Consider the following 23,537-nt stretch of genomic DNA (forward strand, 5'->3'; position numbering starts at 1 on the left):
TTTATATTCATTTTCCACTTCGGTGTTTTGAGTTTCAATCACACCGTTTTGCATTTGATGAACATTTTCAATTTTTTCATCTTATTTTCTTGTTATGTGTTCTAAGTATTTGAATTGTTTTTCTTCTTTATTTAATAATTTATGCAATTCTGAAAGTATATCTTGCAAAGTCAAGACCTCTATTTTTTCTGGGTATTGTGTCATTCTTGACAAGCACAGCAACCTTAGCTTGAAAGATTTCTCCTCTCTGATCAAATTTCAAAGGGACATCTGTGCATTCTTTTATCAGTGTGTAGCCAAAACAAGGCCTTGGGGTGTCAAGTTAGCAATCCGTGAAAAAAAAGAAAGGAAGAAACGTTCCGTTTTGAATATTTAAAGAGTATTCTGCTGCTTTTAAGAGCGTAAACACTCTTAAAGAGTTTCTTTTTGTATATAGCCACAGGGATAAAGAGGAAAGCTTTAATCTGTGAATTACAGAGAGTCACAAAGAGAGACGAAGAAAACTTAATATTTGTCACCGGCTTGAAGATCTTCTCTTGCTTCTTTCGAGGATTTTGCGATATCCCCGAGATCAGCAAGACGTAATCTTCCTGTTCACCGTCTCTTCGGGACGGTTTAGGTCCGTTGGGGCCACCCAGTGGCAAAAGTATTGGCTGTGGTCTCAGAGCATTGAGACCACACAACCATCTCGTCGCGACATTGGCTCCTCCTCCCCAAGATGCACCTGGATCTTGAGCCTATCATCTAGGGTGTTGGATATTCCTGCCAGCTTAGTAGCATCTGCACATTTGGTAAGTTCCCCTTCTATTCCCTCATCTAAGTCGTTTATGAAGATATTGAACAGTACCAGGCCTAAGACGGAACCACTACTTATTTCCCTCCATGTAGATATAGTACCATTAAGGATTACTCATTGAGTACAGTTTGTCAGCCAGTTACAAATCCATCTGATGGTGATGCTATCGATCCCACTTTTTTCTAGCTTAACAAGAAATAGGTTGTGGTCTACTTTGTCAAATACCTTGCTGAAGTCTAAGTATATTATGTCGACAGTATTTCGCTGTTCTACTAATTCAGACTAATTTAATGTAATTTAGATTGCAGGAACTGTGTATGCCTAGTCTAACAGAGATGGACATGATAACAGTCTTCCAATATTCGAGGGACTGTCACAGAGAAAAGGGGGTCAACCTATTCACCAAAGCACCTGAAGGCAGGACAAGAAGCAAAGGTGGAACTTTATCAAGGAGTGATCAAACTAGAACTAAGGATAAAGTAGAATAAAATATGGATTAAACATATAAGAATGAAGACATGGCAAAAGGGACAGTTAGAAGCTTGCTTAAAGGGACAAGGAAATGTCATCAGCCTCTAACCACAAGATGTTCTAACCCATGTCTCTATGTCAAAAGTCCAAACCACAAGGTTCAAATAAAGTTTCCTAAAGACAGGTAGTCCATACCTGTGTCCCAAGACAAAAGGAGAAGTAAGATCCCCATCTACTTAAAAGGCTTTCCCCCCAAAATAATCAATCAGAAATGAGTTAAGTATTTTCGTGTTGCGCTGCTTTTGAGAATGTATAAGAATGCGTGCTTCGATAATGAAGGTGGTTCAGAACTTGCAATGCTAGCCATGGGCTGGCTTTCTGAATCTGGCTGCCAAATAAACTTTTCCTGTATCCTGAGAAGTCTAAAGTCTATCATTTTCTGCAATAAGGAGACATTTCTTGACAACGAGGACAATTTATCAGGGGAAGGGTTGCCCTCCAGAAGTTGTAGGTGCTGCAACACCAGAGGCTTTTAAGAAGGGACTGGACAACCTAAAATGGTATGCGGTTGTGTAGCCCACCTGCTGCCAGCAGAACTGGCGGCAGACTCAGATGAAGAGGAGGCCGGGGAGGAACATGGGCCAGTCCTGGAATATGGGGAAGGCTCTGATAGACGCTCTGCTTTGGAAGCAGAGATAGAGCCAGGGCCGTCCAACATTCTCCAGCTACCTTCAGAATTGAATATAAGTGGGGAAGAGGAACAGCTGTGGCGTGTTCTAGATGCGCATATGTGCAGAGTTGTCTGGAGAGAAGAACAAATGAGGACCATGGGCCAACTCAGGAAGAAAGGGGATGCTGAGCGGCCCCTCTCTGGCTGGGGAATAAATAGAAGCAATAGGAGAGTGGTGTTGTAGGAGACAGCTGTTTGGATTTCTTTAGAAATATTTGTTCATCATGATTCGTGTATCAGAGATTGTTTGAGAGAGCTTAATGTATAGCTTTGTGGCTGGAAGCTTCTGGCCTGGCAATTATCCAAGGAACTGATAAGGTCGATACTTCAGTTAATGATTATTGCCTGGACTTTTCTGTGTGTGAATGCCATGAATTCAAAGTAACTACATAACTACAGGGGGCTTTTGAGACAAGGAATCTGCTAAGGCTGGGTCAGAACAGGAGTCTCCTGCTTGAGCAGCGGGTTGGACTATAAAACCTCCAAGGTCCCTTCCAACTCTGTTATTCTGCTTTAACATGAAGAACAGAAAAGCATATTCAGAAGTGCAAGATTGTGTTAAAACCAGGCAGATGTAGACACTCGGTCCTCCCAGATGTGCAACTTTTCATCTTTGGTTCTGCATGACCGTTCACTGTCCTTCTTAAGACTCTTGTGCAATCTGGTAGTTTTGTTACCTATTAGTTTCATTAAGACTAATGTGAAGTTCCAATTAGACTGATTTATTACTAGACATGCCTATCCATAGGAACCTAATAAACTAATAGTTAGTATATATTTGGGTGTTAGATGAGGGTCAGCGGAATTCAAGAGGGATAGGTCTTAGTCAATTTGTGGCTACATAGAGAGTTTAGGCTGATTCTTCTATTGACTCCATGCTCAATTTCGGTCACTCTTCCTACAGCTTCAGTTTTTAAAAAGAACAAAATTGAGCTGTGATTCTGAATGTCTACAAGAGCAAGAGAGCTGATAGAGGCAAGGGAAGAGTGGAGGCAGAAAATCAGGAGTTATTAGGAACAAACCTATAGTTCAAATGCACTCAGCCTGAATTCATCCTTGAGAAGTGGGGTTGTTCACCCACCTAGGAAGGATTACTTGGTTTATGTCAGCCACTGTTTCGCTACTTGCTTTCGGCTGCCATTGAAACAGGGAGAGGAGGCCTGGTATTTGGGAAGGGAAGTTTTAATTACAGGAGAGATTGTGTAAAGGGAGGCTGAAAATCTGGGTGCGTCTTATACACCGAATACAATATTTTTTTGCCTCCTGAAGCCCCGCCCCTTCAACAAAATAGCTGTGCATAACCTTATGGAGGCTTTCAGAGAGCTCCTGGGGGCTGGGGAGGGCAGAAATAAGCATAAAACAGGCTGTTTTTTGCCCACCCACCCCCAATGTCCAGGAGCAATCTATAAGCCTCCATAAGGGTATGCATGCAATTTTTTTTGACAAAAAATGGTCTGTTTTTGTGAAAAACGGGCCATTTTTTGCTCGTTTTTGCCCCTCCGAGCACTCTGCAAGCCCCCCCCCCCGCCCAGGCTATTCATGCCTTTTATTTGAAAAAAATCAGGCCCGTTTTTGCAAAAAATGGGCCAATTTGGGGAGTTTGCAGAGTTTAAAAACTTTTTTTTTCTTTTCGGAAAGTTGTTTAGAGTGATTGATGAGAATTACATTGATCAAGTGCTGTGCCAGTGGTAACAAAGTTTTAGGTGCTATAGGTTGTCAGCGATTTCCTTCTCCAGCACATGGATAAATACACCTAGAAACATCTACCTACCTACCTACCTACTTACCTACTCTCTCTCTCTCTCCCTACCTATCTATTGTATTTCTCTCTCTCCCCTCTATCTACCTATATACCTACCTACCTTCTCTCTCTCTCTCTTCCTAATGTATTTCTCTCTCTCTCTTTCTCTCTCTATCCCTCTACTTACTTACCTATCTATACACTCTGTCTCCCTACCTACCTACCTACTGTATTTCTCCCTCTCTCTCTATTTCTCTCTCTCTCTTTATCCCTTTACCTACCTACCTACCAGTGGTGGGTTTCAAAATTTTTTAGAACCTCTTCTGTAGGTGTGGCCTGCTTTGTGGGAATGGCTTACCAGCCATGTGACCGGGTGGGAGTGGCTAGCCAGCCATGTGACTGGGTGGGCATGGCCAACTTGTAAAATGTGGTGAAACTCACTTAACAACGCTCTTGCTTAGCTTAGAAACTCTGGCATTTGAAGCATGCAAGTCTTAAAGCTGTCAAGTTACAAGACCCTTGCACCCCTACCCTTTAGGAAAAAAAACCCAGGGGTGTTCAAACTTGACAGCTTTAAGACTTGTGGACTTCAGCTCCCAGAATTCCTCCTCTCGCTCTTCATCTTGATGATGTGCGGATGGGCGGGGAGGGAGGGAGCTGGAACAGGTTCTAAATGGCATGGTAGATTTGTGGAACCTCTTCTATAGAAGAGGTTAGAACTGGCAGGAACCCACCCCTGCTACCTACCTACCTAACTACTCTCTCTCTCCCCCTACCTACCTACTGGATTCTCTCTCTTTCTCTCCCTCTCTCTCCCTCTATCTATCTACCTACTTTTAAAAAAAAAATTGCCTCATCAAAACCTGGGTGCGTCTTATACTCTGAAAAATACAGTAAATGGTTGTCCACTAGGACTACAAGATCCCTCTCATAGTCCCACTATTCAGCAAGGCACCATGTATACCTGTGCATTAAAGTCGTCTTTTCCTTCCTCTTTGTCCCTTGCAATCTCCCCCAATATATCTTATATCCTATATTCAGGGTCCCCAACCTGTGGCCCTGTGGCCCACTACTGGGGCAGGCCATGGGTTATTTGCAACCGGCTCACTGTCACTTGCAGCCCCAGTCATGTGAGTAGCGGCCACCGGTGCTTACAACCCCACTTGTGCGAGTGGCAGGTGCTGGCGTGCACAGTTCACACAAGTATTTTTTTGTATTTGTATTTTGTTTATTATTTATAGGCCGCCCTTTTCCCTGAGGGGACTCAGGGCGGCTTACAATTTATGGGGAGGGGAATACAAGACAAGACATGAGACAGTACATAAGTAAAAATAGAACACAACATTCATTCATCATTCGGGTGGGGACGGATTAGAATCTTTATCCCCAGGCCTGACGGGAAAGCCAGGTCTTGAGGGCTGTGCGGAAGGTCTGGACGGTGGTGAGGGTACGAATCTCCATGGGGAGATCGTTCCAAAGGGTCGGAGCTACTACTGAAAAGGCTCTCCTCCGCGTAGTTGCCAGTCGACACTGACTGGCGGATGGAACTCGGAGGAGGCCTAATCTGTGAAACTAAGCATGCACGTGTGCGTGTTGTGCCCTGTCCCTTGCACAAAATCATTCCGCCTCTTCCCACCGTCCCTGTCCCCCCACACACTGGGCTGCCAACCCAGAAATGTTGGGGAATGCTGCCCTGTTTGATTGGGAAGTAGATAATTCCCCTTCTAACTAAGAAAAGGCTTTTGTAGGAGTTAGTGAGGGAGGGGGGAGGGGGAGGGGAGGAAGGAGAAATTTAAAATTGCAGACAATTTAAACATGGAGGTGAACTGGGTTACTGCCTTTTACCTTCTAAACGGGTGAATGCAATTTTCTCTTTCTTTTTTTTAAAAAGATTTTATTGATTTTCTATTGTTTACATTTTGTTAGTGTTTAAAGACAGCATGTATTCTGGGTTATTTAATTTGCTTAACAGTACAGCTGATGTTCTTAACCTCCACCTCTTTTTTCCAACCACTGGTGGAATAAAGTCCATGTTTGATAATGTTCGGTGTCTTCTTTCTGTTTAATCTTCAACCTAAATCCGTCCATTTTTGCACAATCTAATATCTTCCTAAGTATCTCTTTGTCTCCAGGTGTTTCTACATTTTCCAGTAATGTGAAAATATAATCCTCGTTGCTGTTAAGATGTGCAATATTATATCTATACTTTGCTTATGGGGTTTTTCTGATGTTATAGCTAAAAAAACAGTTCAGCCAGAAGCCCCCCCCCCCCCCCCAGCCCCCTGTGATGATCGCACCCTGGCTTCTGGATGTCAGCATTGGCAGCGAGCCGATTTGGGGGCCGCTAAGGGTCCCGGTCGGCCAAGGGTAAGGGCAGGAACCGAAAAATCATAAACCTTCTCTTTCCCGTTTCGCCCTCTGCACGCTCTCAGAGGCGGCGCTTTCTAAGTCCCATTTATAGATTCCTTAAATTGCAATAGGCGCTCCTGCCCTTCGAGGCCCCTGGGCACTTTGCCTACGCTCAGAGGCTAGCTTGTCTGGGTGGTCTCGCCCCCGCTGAGCTTCCCCCGTCCGCTGTCTCCCATTTTCCTCCGCTCCGCAGGATCGGATGCGGCGGAAGAGCCGCTCCAGGAGCAGTGCGAAGGGTGGAGAAAGTCTGGCGTCGGGGACGGAGAAGGCAGGCGGGCGGGCTGCAGCTGGGGGAGGCCAGAGAGCATCGGTTCGGGCGCCGAATTCTGCCGCCCCCTTTTTCCTGTTGGGGAAGTTGGGGGGTCCCACTTGGGACAAGAGGTCAGCGGGGTTCAAGGGGGAGAGAAAGAAACAAAAGCCCCTGAGCGTTCTCACTTCGGGGGTTAGATAGGAGACCTCCCCCCACCCCTCGCGTATCCTTAACTTGCTCGGCCGCGGCGGCGATGCCAACCGGGGAAATGAGATTAGGGGGCAGAGGTGGGTCTCCTCCTCCCGTCTCCAACTCCCATCGCCCCCTTTCCAAGAGAAACAGCTGGGAGTGATGGGGAAGGGGACTGGAGCGAGCCTCGGAGTTTTTCCTGGAGTGAAGGGGCATCAACGCTGTTTCTTATTGGAGGGAAGAGACTCCCCGTCCTGCCTTCGCCCAACCCACCCGACTCTCACCCGGGCCAGAAACGGTCAAAAGGCAACCCGAGACAGCCACGGCAGCAAGGCGGGCGTCGGGACTGAGGAGGCGGGCGGGCGGTATTTGGGGACCCTGGAGAGCATCAGTCCGGGCGCCGGAAGGAGGGGTGGGAGTAAGCGCTCTGCGTCCTTCCTCGGAGGCATTGATGGGGGGGGGGGAGATCCCCGCCCTGTGTTCGCCCAACCAGCCCGAGCAGAAGCGACCACAAGCTGGAGGGGGCTTCACTGTCCCTGGCTGAGCTTCCTTTCTCTTCCCGATTCGGGGTCTCTCTTCATCCTCGCTGTTGTGGACTCAGCCTTGCATCCTTCCGAGCTGGGTAAAATGAGGACTCAGATTGTTGGGGCGACAGGCTGACTCTGTAAACCACTTAGAGAGGGCTGTAAAGCACTGTGAAGTGGTATATAAGTCTAAGTGCTATAGCTATTGAAGGGAGGGGAGGTCTCTGTTTCTCTCCTACAGGTGGTTAAGGCAGGGAGGACAAGGATGGGGATGAGTTGGGCCAGAAGTCAGAATAGAAGAATGGCACCATCAACGCCCAGCCCGACTGCCACTTATCCTGCGTCACTAAGAGAGGCCCCCGCAGACCAACAGCAGTAATTCACCACTTCACTGACAACCATATCAGCAAAAAAGCAGTGGCAGCTCATCCAATGCTACCATCTCAGAACTCAAGAGTGGAATCGGTTGCTAACAGGCAGGGAGTGTCGTGCTCCAGCATATAACTTTTTATATATACGGCCGTTCCCCTTCATGGATTACTGCCTTGTCATGGCAATGGGGCTTGTGTAGCTCAATGAAGCTACGAGCTGTGCCATGCTGGGCCACCCAAGACGGACAGGTCGTAGCAGAGAGCTCTGACAGGTTCCTTGCATGGAAGAAGAGAAAAGGATAACCATAGGTCGGCTTGACTGTTTTAGTGAGTCTTTCTGTCACATCTTTACCTTCACACCCAGGAGACAATAAACTTCTCTTAAGCAGCTGCCTGGTCTGCAAATTGTTGACTCTGGTCCTTTGAGTAGTGAGTCACCAACCACCAACACAGACCTTTGTTGTTGATTTTGAATGGCATCCAATTTTGGAATGCGCTGAGACAGGTAAGATCTCAGAAGACCTCATTTTCTGCATGCAAAAATCCTCTTTAACACATTGCGAAGTACACAATGTACAGAACAGGCTGGCCCCAGGGCTAGCAAAGGAAAACACAAGAGTACATCTCCTCCCTGTATTTATTCAACTTCTATGCCGCGTATATCTTGAGGCAATTAATATATACTGTAAGAAGGTGAGCCTGGATTTAGGATCAAGCATCAACCACCTGTATTACGCTGATGTCATCATGCCCACAGCCGAATATGCACAGGATCTGCAGGCTGTAGTAAAACGAAAAGTCACACCACACCGAGAAAGACTGGGATTAACAAATGAGGTGAGAAAAGTCGCAAAGCTTTTTAAGATCCACCATCAACACCCAAGGTCAGCCCAGCCTCAACTTGGGAGTATGATGGAGGCCTAGTGGACGATAGGTTAAATATGAGCCAGCCCTGAGCAGCAGCAGCCGACAAAGCTAACACAATCCTGGGTTGTATAAACAGAGGCATAGAATCAAAATCACATGAAGTCTTAGTACCTCTTTATAAGCTTTAGCAGCCCGGATAGAAATTGATGATTTTTTAAAAATGGATTTTTTAAAAATTTAAATTGGATTTTTTAAAAAAAATAGTTTTCAAATTTATTTCAATGAAATGCTTTTGGAGTAAAAATATATCTAAGAATAATTTTTCATTGAAAATACATTAATACTTTAATTTATTCAGCATGGAGTGGAGCTTAGTTATGTAACGTGAGGCTGTATATTCTGCAATATTGGGACTATCAGTGAGTCAACAGCGGATCAGAGGAGGAAAGAGATAACAGTTGTTCTTTAAAAATTAGGATTTAAATTGAGTTGTTTTAAATAAAGCCTCCTTACTAGTGATTGGAATTATGCTAGTGATTGTAAATGATGTAAATTGACTTGATTTAAATCAAATCCACCCTGAACCTTAGTAAGGCCGCACCTGGAATCCTGCACCCAGTTTTGGGCATCACATCACCAAGAAGATGTTGAGACTTTGGAAACAGTGCACAGAAGAGCAACTAAGATGATCAAAGGCCTGGAGACTAAAACATAGAAAAACGGTTGCAGGATTTAGGTTTGGGGAGTGTAGAGAAAGGAAGGATTAAGGTGGGGGGTATGATAGCAATATTTTAATATTTGAGGGGTTGCCACAGAGTAGAGGGGGACAACTTATTTTCCCAGCTCCAGAAGGCAGGACAAGAAACAATGGATGGATGTAATGTATACAATGTGTAGTGTTATGATAAGTAATAATTGGATATGAATATTGAATGTTACCCGTGAAGGGAAGGCTAGAAATCCTTTTGGACTATATATAAAGGTTATTAATAATACTAACAATAAAAAAGGAACAAAATTAGACACAGCTAAGTTTTAATTATTAGGGGGAAAATGTTATGATATAGGATATAGTTAAATAAAGAAAGGATAATGATAATAAATTATATACATGTATGGGTATAATGTAAGGGAATTGGATGTAAATGGTAAACAGGGATTTGGAAAGGAGGATTAGAAAATTTTGGTATTAAATATTATGGATGTTTAGCTAGAATAGGATAGGAGGATTTAATGTTAATGGAGGATTTTATAAATAAGTAAATGAAATGCCAGTATGTGGTTATGTATTAAATCTTGGTATATTTTATGATGAAGGACGTTTAAATAATCATAGTCAAATAAAAGTGGAGGTATGATGATGGTAATATAATAAATATACGAGTTAAGATATTAGAGTTAATATGAACTATATTTGATGACGGTGGAAGGGATGCACAAAAGCTTTTTGTAACCAACTGATACACTTTCTACAGTATGTAAAGAAGGAGGATTTGTATGTTTGTTTTGAAAATAAAAATATTTTTTTAAAAAAAGAAACAATGGATGGAAACTAATCAAGGAAAGGAGCAAACTGGAATTAAGGAGAAACTTCCTAACATTGAGGACAATTAACCATCGGAACAGCTTGCCACCAGAAGTTGTGGAGGCTTTTAAGAAGAGACTGCTAGACAGTCATTTGTCTGGAAAGGTGTAGGGTTTCCTGCCTGAGCAGGGGGTTGGACTAGAGGACCTCCAAGGTCCCTTCCAACTCTATTCTGATTGAAGTTGTGGACGTGGCACCCCAAAGAAAAAATATGCAAGGTAGCTGAGAGCCTCACTGGGGGCTCGAGAGGTGCCGTTTTTGCTTGCTGCATTCTCTACACCTCCACTGCCGTGGTGGGGCAGTGCTTAGAAGGCAGTACTGCAGGGCTAACTCACTGCTCACTGCCAGGAGTTCGATCCTGACCGACTGAAGATTGACTCAGCCTTTCATCCTTCCGAGGTCTGAGAACTGTACTAATAAAAGAGAATATTTGTAGATCAGGGTTGAAAGGAGAAGTACGTGGTGCTCTCTGAACTTGTTTCCTTGCAGACGTTTCATTACCCAACTAGATAAGATCATCAGTGCCAGAAGGGAGTAAGATTTGCAGAGTGGAGGGGAAGGAGTAGGAAGAGGAGGAGTGTGGGGGTCCTTGGTGCTCTCTGAGCTTGCAGACGTTTCATTACCCAGCTAGGTAACATAGCAATAGCAATAGCAGTTAGACTTATATACCACTTCATGGGGCTTTCAGCCCTCTCTAAGCGGTTTACAGAGTCAGCATATTGCCCCCAACAACAATCCGGGTCCTCATTTTACCCACCTCGGAAGGATGGAAGGCTGAGTCAACCCTGAGCCGGTGAGATTTGAACAGCCGAACTGCAGTCAGCTGAAGGAGCCTGCAGTGCTGCATTTAACCACTGCGCCACCTCGGCTCTTCCGAGGTCATCAGTGCTAGAGAGAACATTTCAGGCAGCCATCTCTAAGTGGTTTACAAAGTCCGCATCTTATCCCCAACAATCACAGTACACCTTTTACCTACCTTGGAAGGCTGAGTCTACCTTGAGCCAGTGAGAAATATTCCACACCCAGCACCTTCTTCTCCTTTAAACAACTTTCACACCCAAGTTTCTTTTTTGAACCTCTGCCAAACAAGCTCTTAATAGAGATAGAAAGGACAGAGTGTTCCCTGTTTACAGAACCTACTTAATTCCTTAACCTAATTAGAGTTATTATCTGTGCCCTGAGGGTCGCCTAAGTCAGAGAACAAATGGGTGCGGAACCTTCTTGAAGATTGCTGAAAGGACTGTCTGGTAGACAGGAAGGGTTGAATCCCTTCCCGGCTGTTGACAGAGGGCTGGTCAATTTTAATACAGATGGCCATGTTTTACCCCTCTTTCTATCCAATGGTCCTCTCTGTCCAGAACTATTTCACACACATTTGCACTCTGGTTCAGGTGACCCTGAAGGAACAGATAACGCCCCCCCACCCAAAAAAGTGGCCTCAATGACTCTCAGAAAAAGTGCTAATGACCAGATACACGTAAATCCTAATAAAGAAGAATATTTCTAGCTCAGGGTTGACAGGAGGGGTCCTTGGTGCTCTCTGAGTTTGCTTGTTTCTTACTAGCACTGATGATGTTACCTAGTATGGGTAATGAAGGTTCTACAAGACAACAAGCAAGCTCAGAGATCACCAAGGACCCCCAATTCTCCTCCTCTTCCTCTTTCTCCTCCTTCTCCCCACCATTCCCTTCTCCTCCTCCTCCACTGCAAACCCCACTCCCTCCTAACACTTTTTTTTAAAAAAAAATATTGAATAAACATTACAAGCATTGGACATAGACCGATCTTTCGGGCTTTGTCATTTCCATGCATATTTTAACATAACAACAAGTATAGTTTCTACTTATCGTATATAGCTACGTTAATCTTTTTTTTAAAAAAAATATATTTTATTCATTTTCACATTCCATTTTACAATCACTTATATACAGGGTATTTGCTATAAGAGAAAAAAATATATATATAAAAAAAGAAAAAGAAAAAAGAAAACACAACTCATCATTCACAACCCCACCTGACACTTCCATCCTCCATACACCCCATCTACCCCCTCCAACTTTCCTTTCCTCCCTCTAACGCTCCCCTCCTACTTCCCTTTTCCCTCAAACCTTCCTTCTCCCCTTACTCCCAACACGCCCTCCTTGCATTCCCCTTACTCCTTCCTTACTCCTCCCTCCTCTTTCCCTCTACCTCCCTCCTTGGTGTATTCCTTTATTCAAGTGTTGTTTATTATAATCTGATAAAAAGTAAAATAAACCAAGGAAAAAAAATATAAAGAAAGAAAAGAGAAAAAAAGGGAAAAAAAGAACAACCGTATATAAGTGCATTCTTGTTCTTATTGAGACTATGTTAACACCCACCCACCCACCCCCCATAAATCCCCATCCCTACTCCTCCCGACTTCCCAGGGCCCACACCTGGCACTGCCTTCTATCTAAAGTATCTTATATTCATATGGATTAAAAATAAAAGTAATATATTAAAGGGAAAAAAAACCAAAAAAAAAGAAAAGAACAAAGAAAAAAAGAAAAAGAAAAAAAAGAAACTCTTTGTGTTAAGCTCAGCCCCCCATCTTTATATATGCTTAAATAGTATAAGTCATTCTATCTATATTTTATTCTCGTCTCTTGCTTCTTTGTTATTTACCCCGACCTCCTGTAGACTCTCCCATTCCTCTTCCTTAACCCTGTATTCAGATAAACATTTATCCAAATTTGTATAGACATCAATATACAATCTAACTCAAAAATAATCCCTTCTAGTAAAATTTAAGCAGCGTGGATCATTCCACATATTCAAATATTACTTTACAGAAGAATAATCAAACTTTCCCTTTCTTAACCTTAATTTCAAACAATAATTCAAAATAATCTGACCAAACTTTCCCTTCTTAGTAAAATTTAAGCAGCATGGATCAAGTATTACTTTACACAAAAATCAGTTTGCATTCTATCTTGGAATGATCCCGACCAGCTTTCCCTTCTAATAGGATTTAAACAATGTAAATCATTCAGTATATACATTCAGTATCACCCCACCAATATACGTAAATCATTCCGCATGCATTTTACCCTCATCCCTTGCTTCTCTAATATTTGCCACTATCAAATTTATGCAAACATTAGTTTAAAATCTAGCTCAAAATAATTTCACCAAGCTTTCCCTTCTAATAAAAATTAAATAGCATAGATCATTCCACATATTCAAATAATAGTTTCAGCAAGAATCAGTTTACCTTCTATTTTAAAATAATCTCTTCAAACTTTCCCTTCTAACAAGATTTAAACAGCGTAAATCATTCTGCATGCATTTTACATATATACATTCAATATCACCCCACCAATAAATTCCGCTTTTTCTGCCGGAGAGAGGTCGCAACCCCCCATTCAATCCACAACTTTGGTGAATATTTTAGAATGTCTAAATCCTCAAACTCCGCTTTTCTGCTTCTCCGAGGGAGGGGGAGCTACCCCCTCCATCTTGCAGCCATGTGGTCTGTTGCTTGCCTTCTCCTTCGGCTTGTCTCTCCTCTTTTCCAAGTGAATCAGGAAGTCCCGCCTTCAAAGTCTTGTAATAGAAATCTCGAGCATCCGAAACAGAATTGAGACTAAGTCTTTGATTCTCAAATGTGACCGTAATGCCGGCTGGGGCCTCCCATTTATATTGAATCTGATGATTTCTAAGCTCTTTAGTTAAAAAGGTATAGTCCCTTCTTGCCTTTAACATCTGGAAAGGTATTTCTTTGAAGACAATCAAGTCCTGGCCATCAACTCTCAAACTATTATTGTAAAATTTTTGCATGATCGCGTTTCTGGATTCTTTTGTGGAGAAATATATGATTATGTCCCTCGGGAGCTGTCGCTGTTCCGCTACCAACGAATTCTGGCGATAGATTTTCCGAATCTGCCAATCAAAGTTAAGTCCCGGGCTTCCCACCGTATGGCTGAGGGCTTCAACAAAGGTCTGTTTCAGATTCTCTCGCTCCTTTTCGCGGAATCCTCTGACTCTTATTGCGAATGCCTTCTTATTAAAGTTTATCATAACAAGCTGTTCTTGAGTGTCTCTAATTTTTTGTTGTAATATTTGAATATTAGTAGTCAAATTAGAATTAGCCTCCTCCAAACTTTCCAATTTATTCTCTATTTCAGCGGTATAATCTGACAGGGCAGACACGGCTGCAAACGTATTCGCCTTCATTTGGTCAATTTTAGACTTTAAATCACCATATAGCTCCAATACAAATTCCTTAATTTCTTGTTTAAAATCATTAAACATTTGAAAAAAAAAATCCTGTGTTAAGAATTCTCCAGTAGAGGGCGTAGGAGACAAGGGCTGCGATGCCAGTGTAAATTCTTTAAGTTCATTCACAGATTCTTTAGGAACATTTGTAGAGAGACGCTTCGATTTTGACCTGGGTGCCATTATAAATAAACAAATAAACAGCGCTTTCGCTCCCCTCTGTTTCCAAAAAAAACCAAAAAAAATTATTTTGTTAAGGAGCCGTCTGCAGGAAGGTAAAACCGGCTACGTACATCCCCTATCAGTCACCAACGGAGAGAAATCGCCATTTTGAAGTCTGTTTAAACAAAGAAGCCTCTAAGACAAATGGTGCTGGTATTTACGATAGTAATAAAAGCATAAATCTCACAGGGGTGGGACCCGCCCGTATTAATCTTAGCTTCAAACAACTTTGCTTTGTCCTGGGGGGGGGGAGTCGCCTGTCTAGGGCTGCAAAAAAAAAGCAGCTGAGAAGAACTGGCTGGAGATAAAGGCTCCGCTCACGCTGGATCTAATCTCTGTCCACAGCCAAAAAAAAAGAGAAAGGCTGTGAATTACGAATAAACCCTAGCACACAGAGCTACTCCCTGCCCCTTTATAGCCAAAAAGGGGTGATATCTATGATCTTATTTAGATATACAGACCAGATCTCTGAGAGGAGCTCGGTTGAGCCCTCCTCGGCGACAGGCTCCTCCCCCCGGTCTCCTATAGCTACGTTAATCTTATTAACACATCCCTTATCCTCCTTTATATAGGTATCTATGGATGATCCAGCTCCAATATTACAATCCTCCCAAATGTTCTGTTCTGACTCCTCTTCCTCATTTCCAACCATTGATCCATTTTGTTCCAGATTTCATAATATTCTGTCTTGTCTCTATTTTTGATTTCTAGTGTCAGTCTGTCCATTTCTGCACAAATCTAAAATTTTCTTTATTATCTCTTCTTCGGTGGGGACATCTCTGTTTTTCCAATTTTGCACATATACTAATCTTGCTGCGGTTATCATATGCAGCATTAAATATGTTCGCTTCTTTACTATATTTTTCTTTTATTATTCCTAATAGGAGTAGTTCTGGTTTTAAATCTATCTTTTGATCTAACATCTCTTCCAACCATGTCTTTATCTGATGCCAGAAATCCTTGGCTTTTGTATATAATCACCACATATGATAAAAAGGTGAATAAGTTCTCCCCCTCTACTTTGTAGAAGCCCCTCAAATATAGGAATATTTCTATCAAGTCTCCCCTAATCCTTCTTTCCTCTAGACTAGCCAAACTGTATGTTATGTTGGCTCAGGGTTGAAGTGAGAGGTTCTTGGTGCTCTCTGACATTGTGTAAGGTCCTGCCTCACCGTCTTTCTCAGAAAAGCAGAACTCTTGAAATGAAAAGCATTTCAAAAGGAACTTTTATTGGAGGACAGTGATAGCAGAGAGTGTAGGCAGGATCTGAATTTCCCACGCCAAAGCATTAGGTTAAGCCGCTTTCCCCGAGGCCCCTCCCAATGTCCAGTTCAACTTCCAGCCAATCCCAAGGGGCGAAGATGTGGTGAGAACTTCAGGCGGAGAAGGTGATAAAAGGCAGTTCCCGGGTGCCATGATCTCATTTCTCCAGAGGCCCATTCTCCCCCCACCCCACCTCCCAATTCCCCAAAACTACACTGAAGCCAGGAAAGGAACAAAGGAAAACCCCAAGCAAAAGAATTTCCCCAAGCCTCCCCCTCCCACCAGAATGGCAGCCTCCCAAGAGAGACCTGTGGGACCCAAACAATTTGCTTGTTCTCTGGCAGACATTTCATGACCAAACTAGGTGACCTCATCAGTGCTAGGAGGAGGAGGTTCGTTCTCATTTTATATTCTAGGGCAGAGTTCCCCAACATTTCAGCTTTGCAGATGGGGGGGGGAGGGGGTGGTTCGTGCAAGTGACTGGCAAGCACCCACATGCACGCGGCTCCATTGCAGAGAGCGCTGGCTCCTGCATGAGGCAATCAGTGCTATGATTGGTTGCTGTGGGTGTAAAGGGGGAGTTTCCCCTTTTTCCCGCCTTTATCTTCTGTGAGGGCTGTGGGTTGCTTGGTTTACCTCACGATGTTGCCTGACAACAGAATAGAAATAGGAATAATAAATAGGAATAAGAAATAGAAATGGAAAATAGAATAGAATTAGAATAACAGTCAAAAGGGACTTCATAGGTCATAGGTCATCTGGTCCAGACCCTATACCATTTCTGACAGATGGCAGTCCAATCTCTTCTCGAAAGCCTCCAGTGATGAAACTTCCAAAAACAAACTTCCGTTCCATGGGTTGATTGATCTCACTGTCAGGAAATTTCTCCTTATTTCTAGGTTGAATCTCTCTCCTTGGTCAGTTTCCATCCATCCTTCCTTGTCTGGCCTTCAGGTGAACTTGGAAAATAGCCCCCTCCTCTCTGTTTCAGTCCCATCTGCTGTAGATACTAATCCCAAACATATTTATTTATGCAAAACTACAAGTTCGTATTCGTGTCTATGGCTTCATTTGGACACCTGCTGCGCAATTCCTTGACAATGGTGCTGTTTTGTTTTTGCTTTTGTTCTGCCTTCTGGTCCGCTTCATCCACGCCTTCCTCCTCGCTGCTCTCCGAATCGCTCCGCACATCGTTTCCCAACTACAACAGAGAAATAGAGAACTGGCTTTTTTGGCTGCTGCTGCTGCACACTGATATTTAACTGGTTGTTCACCAAGACTCCAAGATCCCTCCCATGGTTACTACTGCTATTAAGCCTGATTTCACCCAGTCTGTATGTGTCCTCTTGATTTTTCTTGCCTACGTGTAATACTTTACTTTTCTCTACATTGAATGACATTTTGTTAGATGGGGCCGATGTTCAAGCGCCCTGCAGAGCTTGTAATCTGCAATTCAAACTGGGGGAAATGAGAGACAAGAGTGAGTATCAGCAGGACCAAGGAATCTTGCATCAGACTCAACACGGAATGAAAATGAAATTGGAGCAGGGTTCAACTAGAGTAATTGGCACCTTCTCCTTGTCTCCCAAATATGTGCCTATGGTTCCCACCTTCATGAGTACTGAGTGCCCAGTTTCTGCCCTTACTTTGCCATGGGTCAGGAACCTATAAATCATGAGGAGGATCAGGCAGGACCAGAAAACATCGAGAAGATACAGGAGCATCAGGAAGGCGTTGAAGAAGTAGTAGCCAAAATAAGGCTGGTGGAGCTCCGCCAAATAGTAATACGTGTTGTAGAGAATCCTTGGGAGAGGGGATGGAAAAAGAAAGAGGAAAATGGTTATCTCCTCCGTATTTTCCATCCAGTTCTGGTCATCACAATATAAAAAAGACGCCTCAAGATGTGAGGGGAAATGTCAAAAAAAAAAGAGATGCCACTGCAATTGTGCTGTCAAATTCCTGCCCTTTCTCCATGCATTCCCAAAACGTACTTGTAAGGGAAAAAGATGCCACGAGCAAAGAGGAACACCAGGGCGAAAAGGACAAAGAGTGTGTCGCAGGTTTTCTGCCATTTCAGGTAGTTAAACGTCTTTGCAGTCTGAGGAAAAAGAGAAAAAGAAGCAGAAATTGTTATTGTTGTCTATGGAGATTCTCAGTCATTCAGGTCCCGGTTGTCTCAAAGGTGCTTTTTCAAGAGGCAACTGGACTTCCTAGGTTTTCTATGAGGATGTTTCGCTTCTCATCCAAGGAGCTTCTTTATCTCTGACTGGACGGTGGGGAATGGAAAGATTTATACTCCTTGCAGACAGCTGGTCATTTGCATCCTTTTAGTGAGTTGTTGAGGCCACTTGGAGGTTGTGCCATTTGGCTGCAGGCAAGGAGGCTCCACACCAGTGGTGAGTGGGATACAGCCAGTTTGGGCCAGTTCAGGCGAACTGGTTGTTAATATGCTGACTAGCCCTTCCCCTTCCTTTCCTGCCCCTTCCAGAGGTCTCCATGCACCCTGTTTTGGCTCCCAGGAGGCTGCAGAGAGGCATATTAGGCCCAAAATGGCATGTGGGGGTGACAGCACTTCCCCATACAGCCTGTTTTTGCTCCCGGGGGGTGGTGGTGCAGGAGGCCGAGTGCTACCTGTCACACCCCCTGGCCATGCCCACCATGGCCACGCCCACCCAGCCATTGTTAAATTATTTGAATCCCACCACTGCTCCATACTCATTCACATCATTCAGGTGACACTGAAGGCAGAGATAAATCTTAAGGTGGGCTTAATGATTCACTAAAAGGATGGAAATGATCAGCTGCCAGCAAGCAGTGTAAATCCTTCCATTCCCCTCCATCCAGTCAGAGCTGAAGAAGCTTCTTGGATGAGAGGCGAAACATCTTCAAAGAAAAACCAGAAAGTCCAGTTGCTTCTTGAAAAAGCATCTTTGGGGCAGAAATTGTTGAGTGGCTGAGGCTCCTGTTGTGAGAATGCTCGATTTCCATAGTATGATGGCAAATTTCTGTGGGTTTAAGCTGCTGCAGCTCCTGTATTCTGTCTCCCAGTGAGATCCTGGGAATTGTAGTTTGCAGAATATGAAAATGCTGAAGAGAAATCTGGATGCAGAGCAGCTTGCAAGTCTGGGAAGATCTTAGTCTTCTGCAAGTGAGGGTTAGCTCATTTCCAAACATTCTGTGTTGAATACAGAACAATCATGCTTTCAAACTCCAAACTGGATATCTAAAATTTGAAACAATTTCCCATTTTTCCCATGCTGTTTCTTTGGTTCACCGACAAATGCACACTTGACAAAAGCGAGCCGACGAAACCGCAGCAAGAAAACCACGAGGTCGAAATCGCGCCAATGAATGAGCGCAGAAGCATGCCGACAACAGCGCACCGACAACAGCGCACCGACAACAGCGCGCCGACAACAGCGCACCGACAACAGCGCGCCGACAAAAGCGCGCCTTCAACAAACAAGTAATAACAAACTAATAACCCTAACCCTAAACCTAACCCTTAACTTAAATCGCGCTTTTGTGGGCGCGGTTTTGTCAGCGCGTTGTTGTGGGCGCTTTTATGATGTCACGGTTTTCTCGCCACTGTTTTGTCGGCGTGCTTTTGTCGTGCGCGCATTTCTCTGGTCACATTTCCTTTCTCTGAATTACTATTTTCTTTTTGTATTTTCTCGACCTTCAAAGAAGCCTTCCAGATTGGGACTTACAGCATCAATTATTTTTATGATCCCAGCACGTCTGGCAGACTGCAGGCAAGAGAAGGCTGGTATAAATTCTTTTCTAGATTGAGCTCCTCTTTCCAAAAACATGGATGACGGTTTTGTTTTAGGGTGTTGTTTTTTTTTTTCAAAAAGAGAGGAAGGAGAAGAATATTCTTTTTTTTTAAATCTTAGGGTAGAGGAAGAGTGTTCTTGAGCGTTAACTTACATACAGCAGAACATCGGGAGCATCGTGTAGGAACATGACAAATGTACCGATACGGATGAAATTGACGCCATAGGAGAAGCTAGTGAGGAGGATGGAAACCACATGGTGGATAATTATCATAATAATGTCCTGCAGGAAAAGTAGACAACTGAGCTATTGATTTTGTAGCTCCTCCATGGGACCCATACATCCTATTATGAGGAAGGGGTTTTGAGTGGAATTATTTATTTATTTATTTATTAAATCGATTTATAGGCTGCCCAATCCTGGAGGACTCCGGGCGGCTTACATCAAAGAAAGAAGAAGAATAAAAAATGACAATAAAAACATGTTAAAAGCAACACACATATTCATTACGATCGGGGCTGGACCTCAACAATGAGGTCAACAGCCCTAGGCCAGCCGGAATAGCCAGGTTTTCACAGCTTTTCTGAAGGCCATGAGAGTGGGCAAGGTCCGGATTTCTGGGGGTAGCTCGTTCCAAAGGGTCGGAGCAGCCACAGAGAAGGTGCTCCTCCGGGGAGCCACCAGCCGGCATTGTCTGGCTGACGGCATCTGAAGGAGGCCCACCCCGTGGGATCTCACTGGCCGTTGGGAGGAATGTAGCAGTAGGCGGTCTCAGAGGTATGCTGGCCCTAAGCCATGTAGGGCTTTAAAGGCAATTACCAACACCTTGAATTGTGTCTGGAGACCAATAGGTAGCCAGTGCAGCTCGCGGAGGATCGGTGTGACGTGGGTGTACCTAGGTACACCCAATATCACTCGTGCGGCTGTATTCTGGTCTAGTTGCAGTCTCCGAACACTTTTCAAGGGTAGCCCCATGTAGAGCACGTTGCAGTAATCCAGCCTTGAGGTGACTAGGGCGTGAGTGACCGTTTGGAGTGCCTCCCGATCCAAGTAGGGCCGCAATTGGTGCACCAGGCGAACCTGGGCAAAGGCCCCTCTGGTCACAGCCGACAGATGGTGTTCCAGTGTCAGCTGTAAATCCAGGAAGACTCCCAAATTGCGGGCCCTCTCTGAGGGGTGTAAGTTTTCACCCCCCAGGATCAAGGATGGACTGTCTGGACTGTCCTTCGGGGGCAACATCCACAGCCTCAGTCTTGTCGGGATTGAGTACGAGTTTGTTTACCCCCATCCAGATCCTGACAGCTTCCAGGCATCGGCACATCACATCCGCCGCTACACTGAGCTGGCACGGTGCAGAGAGGTACAATTGTGTATCATCAGCATACTGATGATACTTAACCCCGTGCTGTTGAATGATCTCGCCCAGCGGCTTCATGTAGATGTTAAATAGGAGGGGGGACAAGACCGAGCCCTGCGGCACACCATATTTAAGGGGCCTAGGGGTCGACCTATGTCACCTGACCAATACCGACTGCAACCTGTCAGAGAGGTAAGAGGAGAACCACCATAAAATGGTGCCTCTCACTCCCACCTCCTCCAACCGTCACAGAAAGATACCATGGTCGATGGTATCGAAGGCCGCTGAGAGGTCAAGAACCACTAGGATAGAGGAATGTCCTCTATCCCTGGCCCGCCAGAGATCATCAGTCAGTGCGACCAAAGCGGTTTCTGTGCTGTACCCAGGCCTGAAACCAGACTGAAAGGAGTCTAGATAATCTGCTTCATTCAAGGTCCGTCGGAGGTGAAGCGCCAACACCTTCTCAACAACCTTTCCCAAAAAAGGAAGGTTGGAGACAGGATGAGAGTTCTTAAGAATAACTGGGTCCAGAGAAGGCTTCTTAAGAAGGGGCCTTACCACCACTTCCTTTAACGGCTGCAGGAAAGACCCCTCCTGTAAAGATGCATTCGTAATCCTCTGGAGCCAGCCTCGTGTTACCTCCGTGCTGGTTGAGACCAGCCAGGAGGGGCACGGGTCCAGTAAACAGGTAGAGGCACTCATCGCTCCCATGGCCTTGTCCACTTCCTCAGGGGTAACAAACTTGAACTCATCCCAGCAAATCTGACTAAGACTCTCCCTCGGCATCTCAGCTGGTGCTGCCCAAGTAGAGTCCAGGTCTGCCCAAATCTGAGTGATTTTATCCGACAGAAACTGAACAAACTTCTCAGCTCTTCCCTGCAAGGGCTCCCCCACTTCCTAACCCTGTTTGTGGCACGCATGCATGGACACATTTGCGCATGGTGCCATTTTGGCCCACTGAAAAGATTAGCCAACACTGCCCTATGATCCCTTAAGGGTCATACCCACAATTAGCATATAGTTTTGTATCTTAAGATGTACCAAACTAGCTCCCTTGCTTTGTTTTGTTTAACTTCTCTTTATCTGATGGATTGTGGAGTTTTCAAATGAACTACCTGAGCTGCGTTGGCCAGACGGGCTGCCACATAAATTGACTGAAAGGCATAAATGCTGGTCATGCACCAAAGGGAAGACACCCATTTCCTTCTGGGATCTGAATGGGGTTTCCTAACCAGCAGGACCACATCTCTTCTGCCAGGGCTCACTCACCTTCTGTTTGACGTCAAAAGACACTGTAATGACCAGGGACCAATAGTAGGAGTTCTGCATGAGGTAGTAGCCCAAAAGGCTCGCCTGGGTAGGCTGCAATGCATAAATGGACAAATGGTGTCATGTAGTCCCAATTGTCAGCTTCCAAAGACAATATCCCAGTGTTGTGTTCATGGTGGATGGAGAATTCTAGGAGTTGAAGTCCACATGTCTTAAAGTTGTCAAGTTTGGGAAATGCTATCCTAGAGAGTCCTCATGTGCTTGGGGCTTCTCTTAATATTCCATGCCTGAGAAGGAGCTATCCAGGCCCATTTCTCTTTGTCCTGCCCTCAGGTTCTGTAGAGAATAAATCTACCCCGTGATGGTCCTTCTAGTCCTCATAGACAGTTAACAAATGTCCCATCAGTCCTCTCTTCATTAGCCTAAACATACATCCAGTAGTTCCATTAGTCATTCATCATGCAATTTATCCTCTGGACTCCATATCATCTTTGTTGCTCTGCTCTCACTTTGTATGCCACCCACTCTTGGAAGACTCAGGGCAGCTTACAATAAAAAGGGAAGAGGGATATAAAAAAAATAAAACAACAGTTTAAAATACAACAACATTCACAACTTAGAATGGGGCTGGACAATTCAACAGCCCCAGGCTTGCCGGAACAGCCAGGTCTTCGTCGCTTTACGGAAGGCCGGGAGGGTAGTAAGGGTCTGGATCTCAATAGGGAGATCATTCCAGAGGGCCAGAGCAGCTACAGAGAAGGCCCTCCTCCGGGGGGGTCACCAGCCGACATTGGCCGGCCGATGGAATCCGGAGGAGGCCTAATCTATGTGATCTAATCGGTCTGTGGGAGGTAAATGGCAGGAGGCGGTCTCTCAGGTAGCCAGGTTCGATGCCATGTAGGGCTTTAAAAGTAACGACTAGCACTTTGAAGCGTGTTCGGAGACCAATGGGAAGCCAGTGCAGCTCGCAGAGGATAGGTGTAACATGGGTGTACCTAGGTGCACCCACAATAGCTCGCGCGGTTGCATTCTGGACTAACTGAAGTCTTCAAACACGCTTCAAGGGCAGCCCCATGTAGAGCGCGTTACAGTAATCCAGTCTTGAGGTGACGAGGGCGTGAGTGACTATCCAAAGGGCCTCCCGGTCCAGATAGGGTCGCAATTGGTACACCAGGCGAACCTGGGCCAAGGCCCCCCTGGTCACAGCCAACAAATGCTGTTCTAAAGTCAGCTGTGGATCCAGGAGGACTCCCAAATTGTGATCCCTCTCTGAGGGGCATATAATTTCACCCCCCCAGGCTAAGAGATGAAATGGCTGGACCATCCTTGGGAAGGAGCATCAATAGCCACTCAGTCTTGGATTGAGTGCAAGCTTGTTCATTCCCATCCAGACCCTGACAGTCTCCAGGCACTGGCACATCACTTCTACCACTTTACTGAGTTGGCACAGGGCGGACAGATACAATCGTGTATCGTC

General features: G+C 44.7%; 1 protein-coding gene and 1 long non-coding RNA gene across 3 annotated transcripts in view; one reads left to right on the top strand and one right to left on the bottom strand.

Moving 5' to 3' along the window:
• The first annotated feature begins 6,028 nt into the window (after positions 1 to 6,028).
• Positions 6,029 to 7,976, top strand: LOC116511768. 2 transcript variants are annotated; one of them, XR_004255770.1, is made up of 2 exons: positions 6,029 to 6,105; positions 7,352 to 7,976. It is a non-coding gene; the product is annotated as an uncharacterized LOC116511768 (long non-coding RNA). The 2 variants fall into 2 exon arrangements; XR_004255771.1 differs by lacking the exon at positions 6,029 to 6,105 and adding an exon at positions 6,119 to 6,528.
• An 8,716-nt stretch (positions 7,977 to 16,692) lies between these two features.
• LOC116522282 (ceramide synthase 4-like) overlaps positions 16,693 to 23,537 on the bottom strand; it is a 28,478-nt gene continuing 21,633 nt past the window's right edge. The window contains exons 7-11 of the mRNA XM_032237140.1: positions 22,061 to 22,153; positions 19,588 to 19,716; positions 17,649 to 17,755; positions 17,304 to 17,460; positions 16,693 to 16,858 (exon numbers count right to left, since the gene is read on the bottom strand). Of these exons, the coding sequence (XP_032093031.1) occupies positions 16,697 to 16,858; positions 17,304 to 17,460; positions 17,649 to 17,755; positions 19,588 to 19,716; positions 22,061 to 22,153 (648 nt within the window). The 3' untranslated portion in view covers positions 16,693 to 16,696. The remainder of the gene's footprint in view (positions 16,859 to 17,303; positions 17,461 to 17,648; positions 17,756 to 19,587; positions 19,717 to 22,060; positions 22,154 to 23,537) is intronic.

Source organism: Thamnophis elegans, chromosome 1, assembly GCF_009769535.1.
Source record: "Thamnophis elegans isolate rThaEle1 chromosome 1, rThaEle1.pri, whole genome shotgun sequence".
Classification (NCBI taxonomy): domain Eukaryota; kingdom Metazoa; phylum Chordata; class Lepidosauria; order Squamata; family Colubridae; genus Thamnophis; species Thamnophis elegans.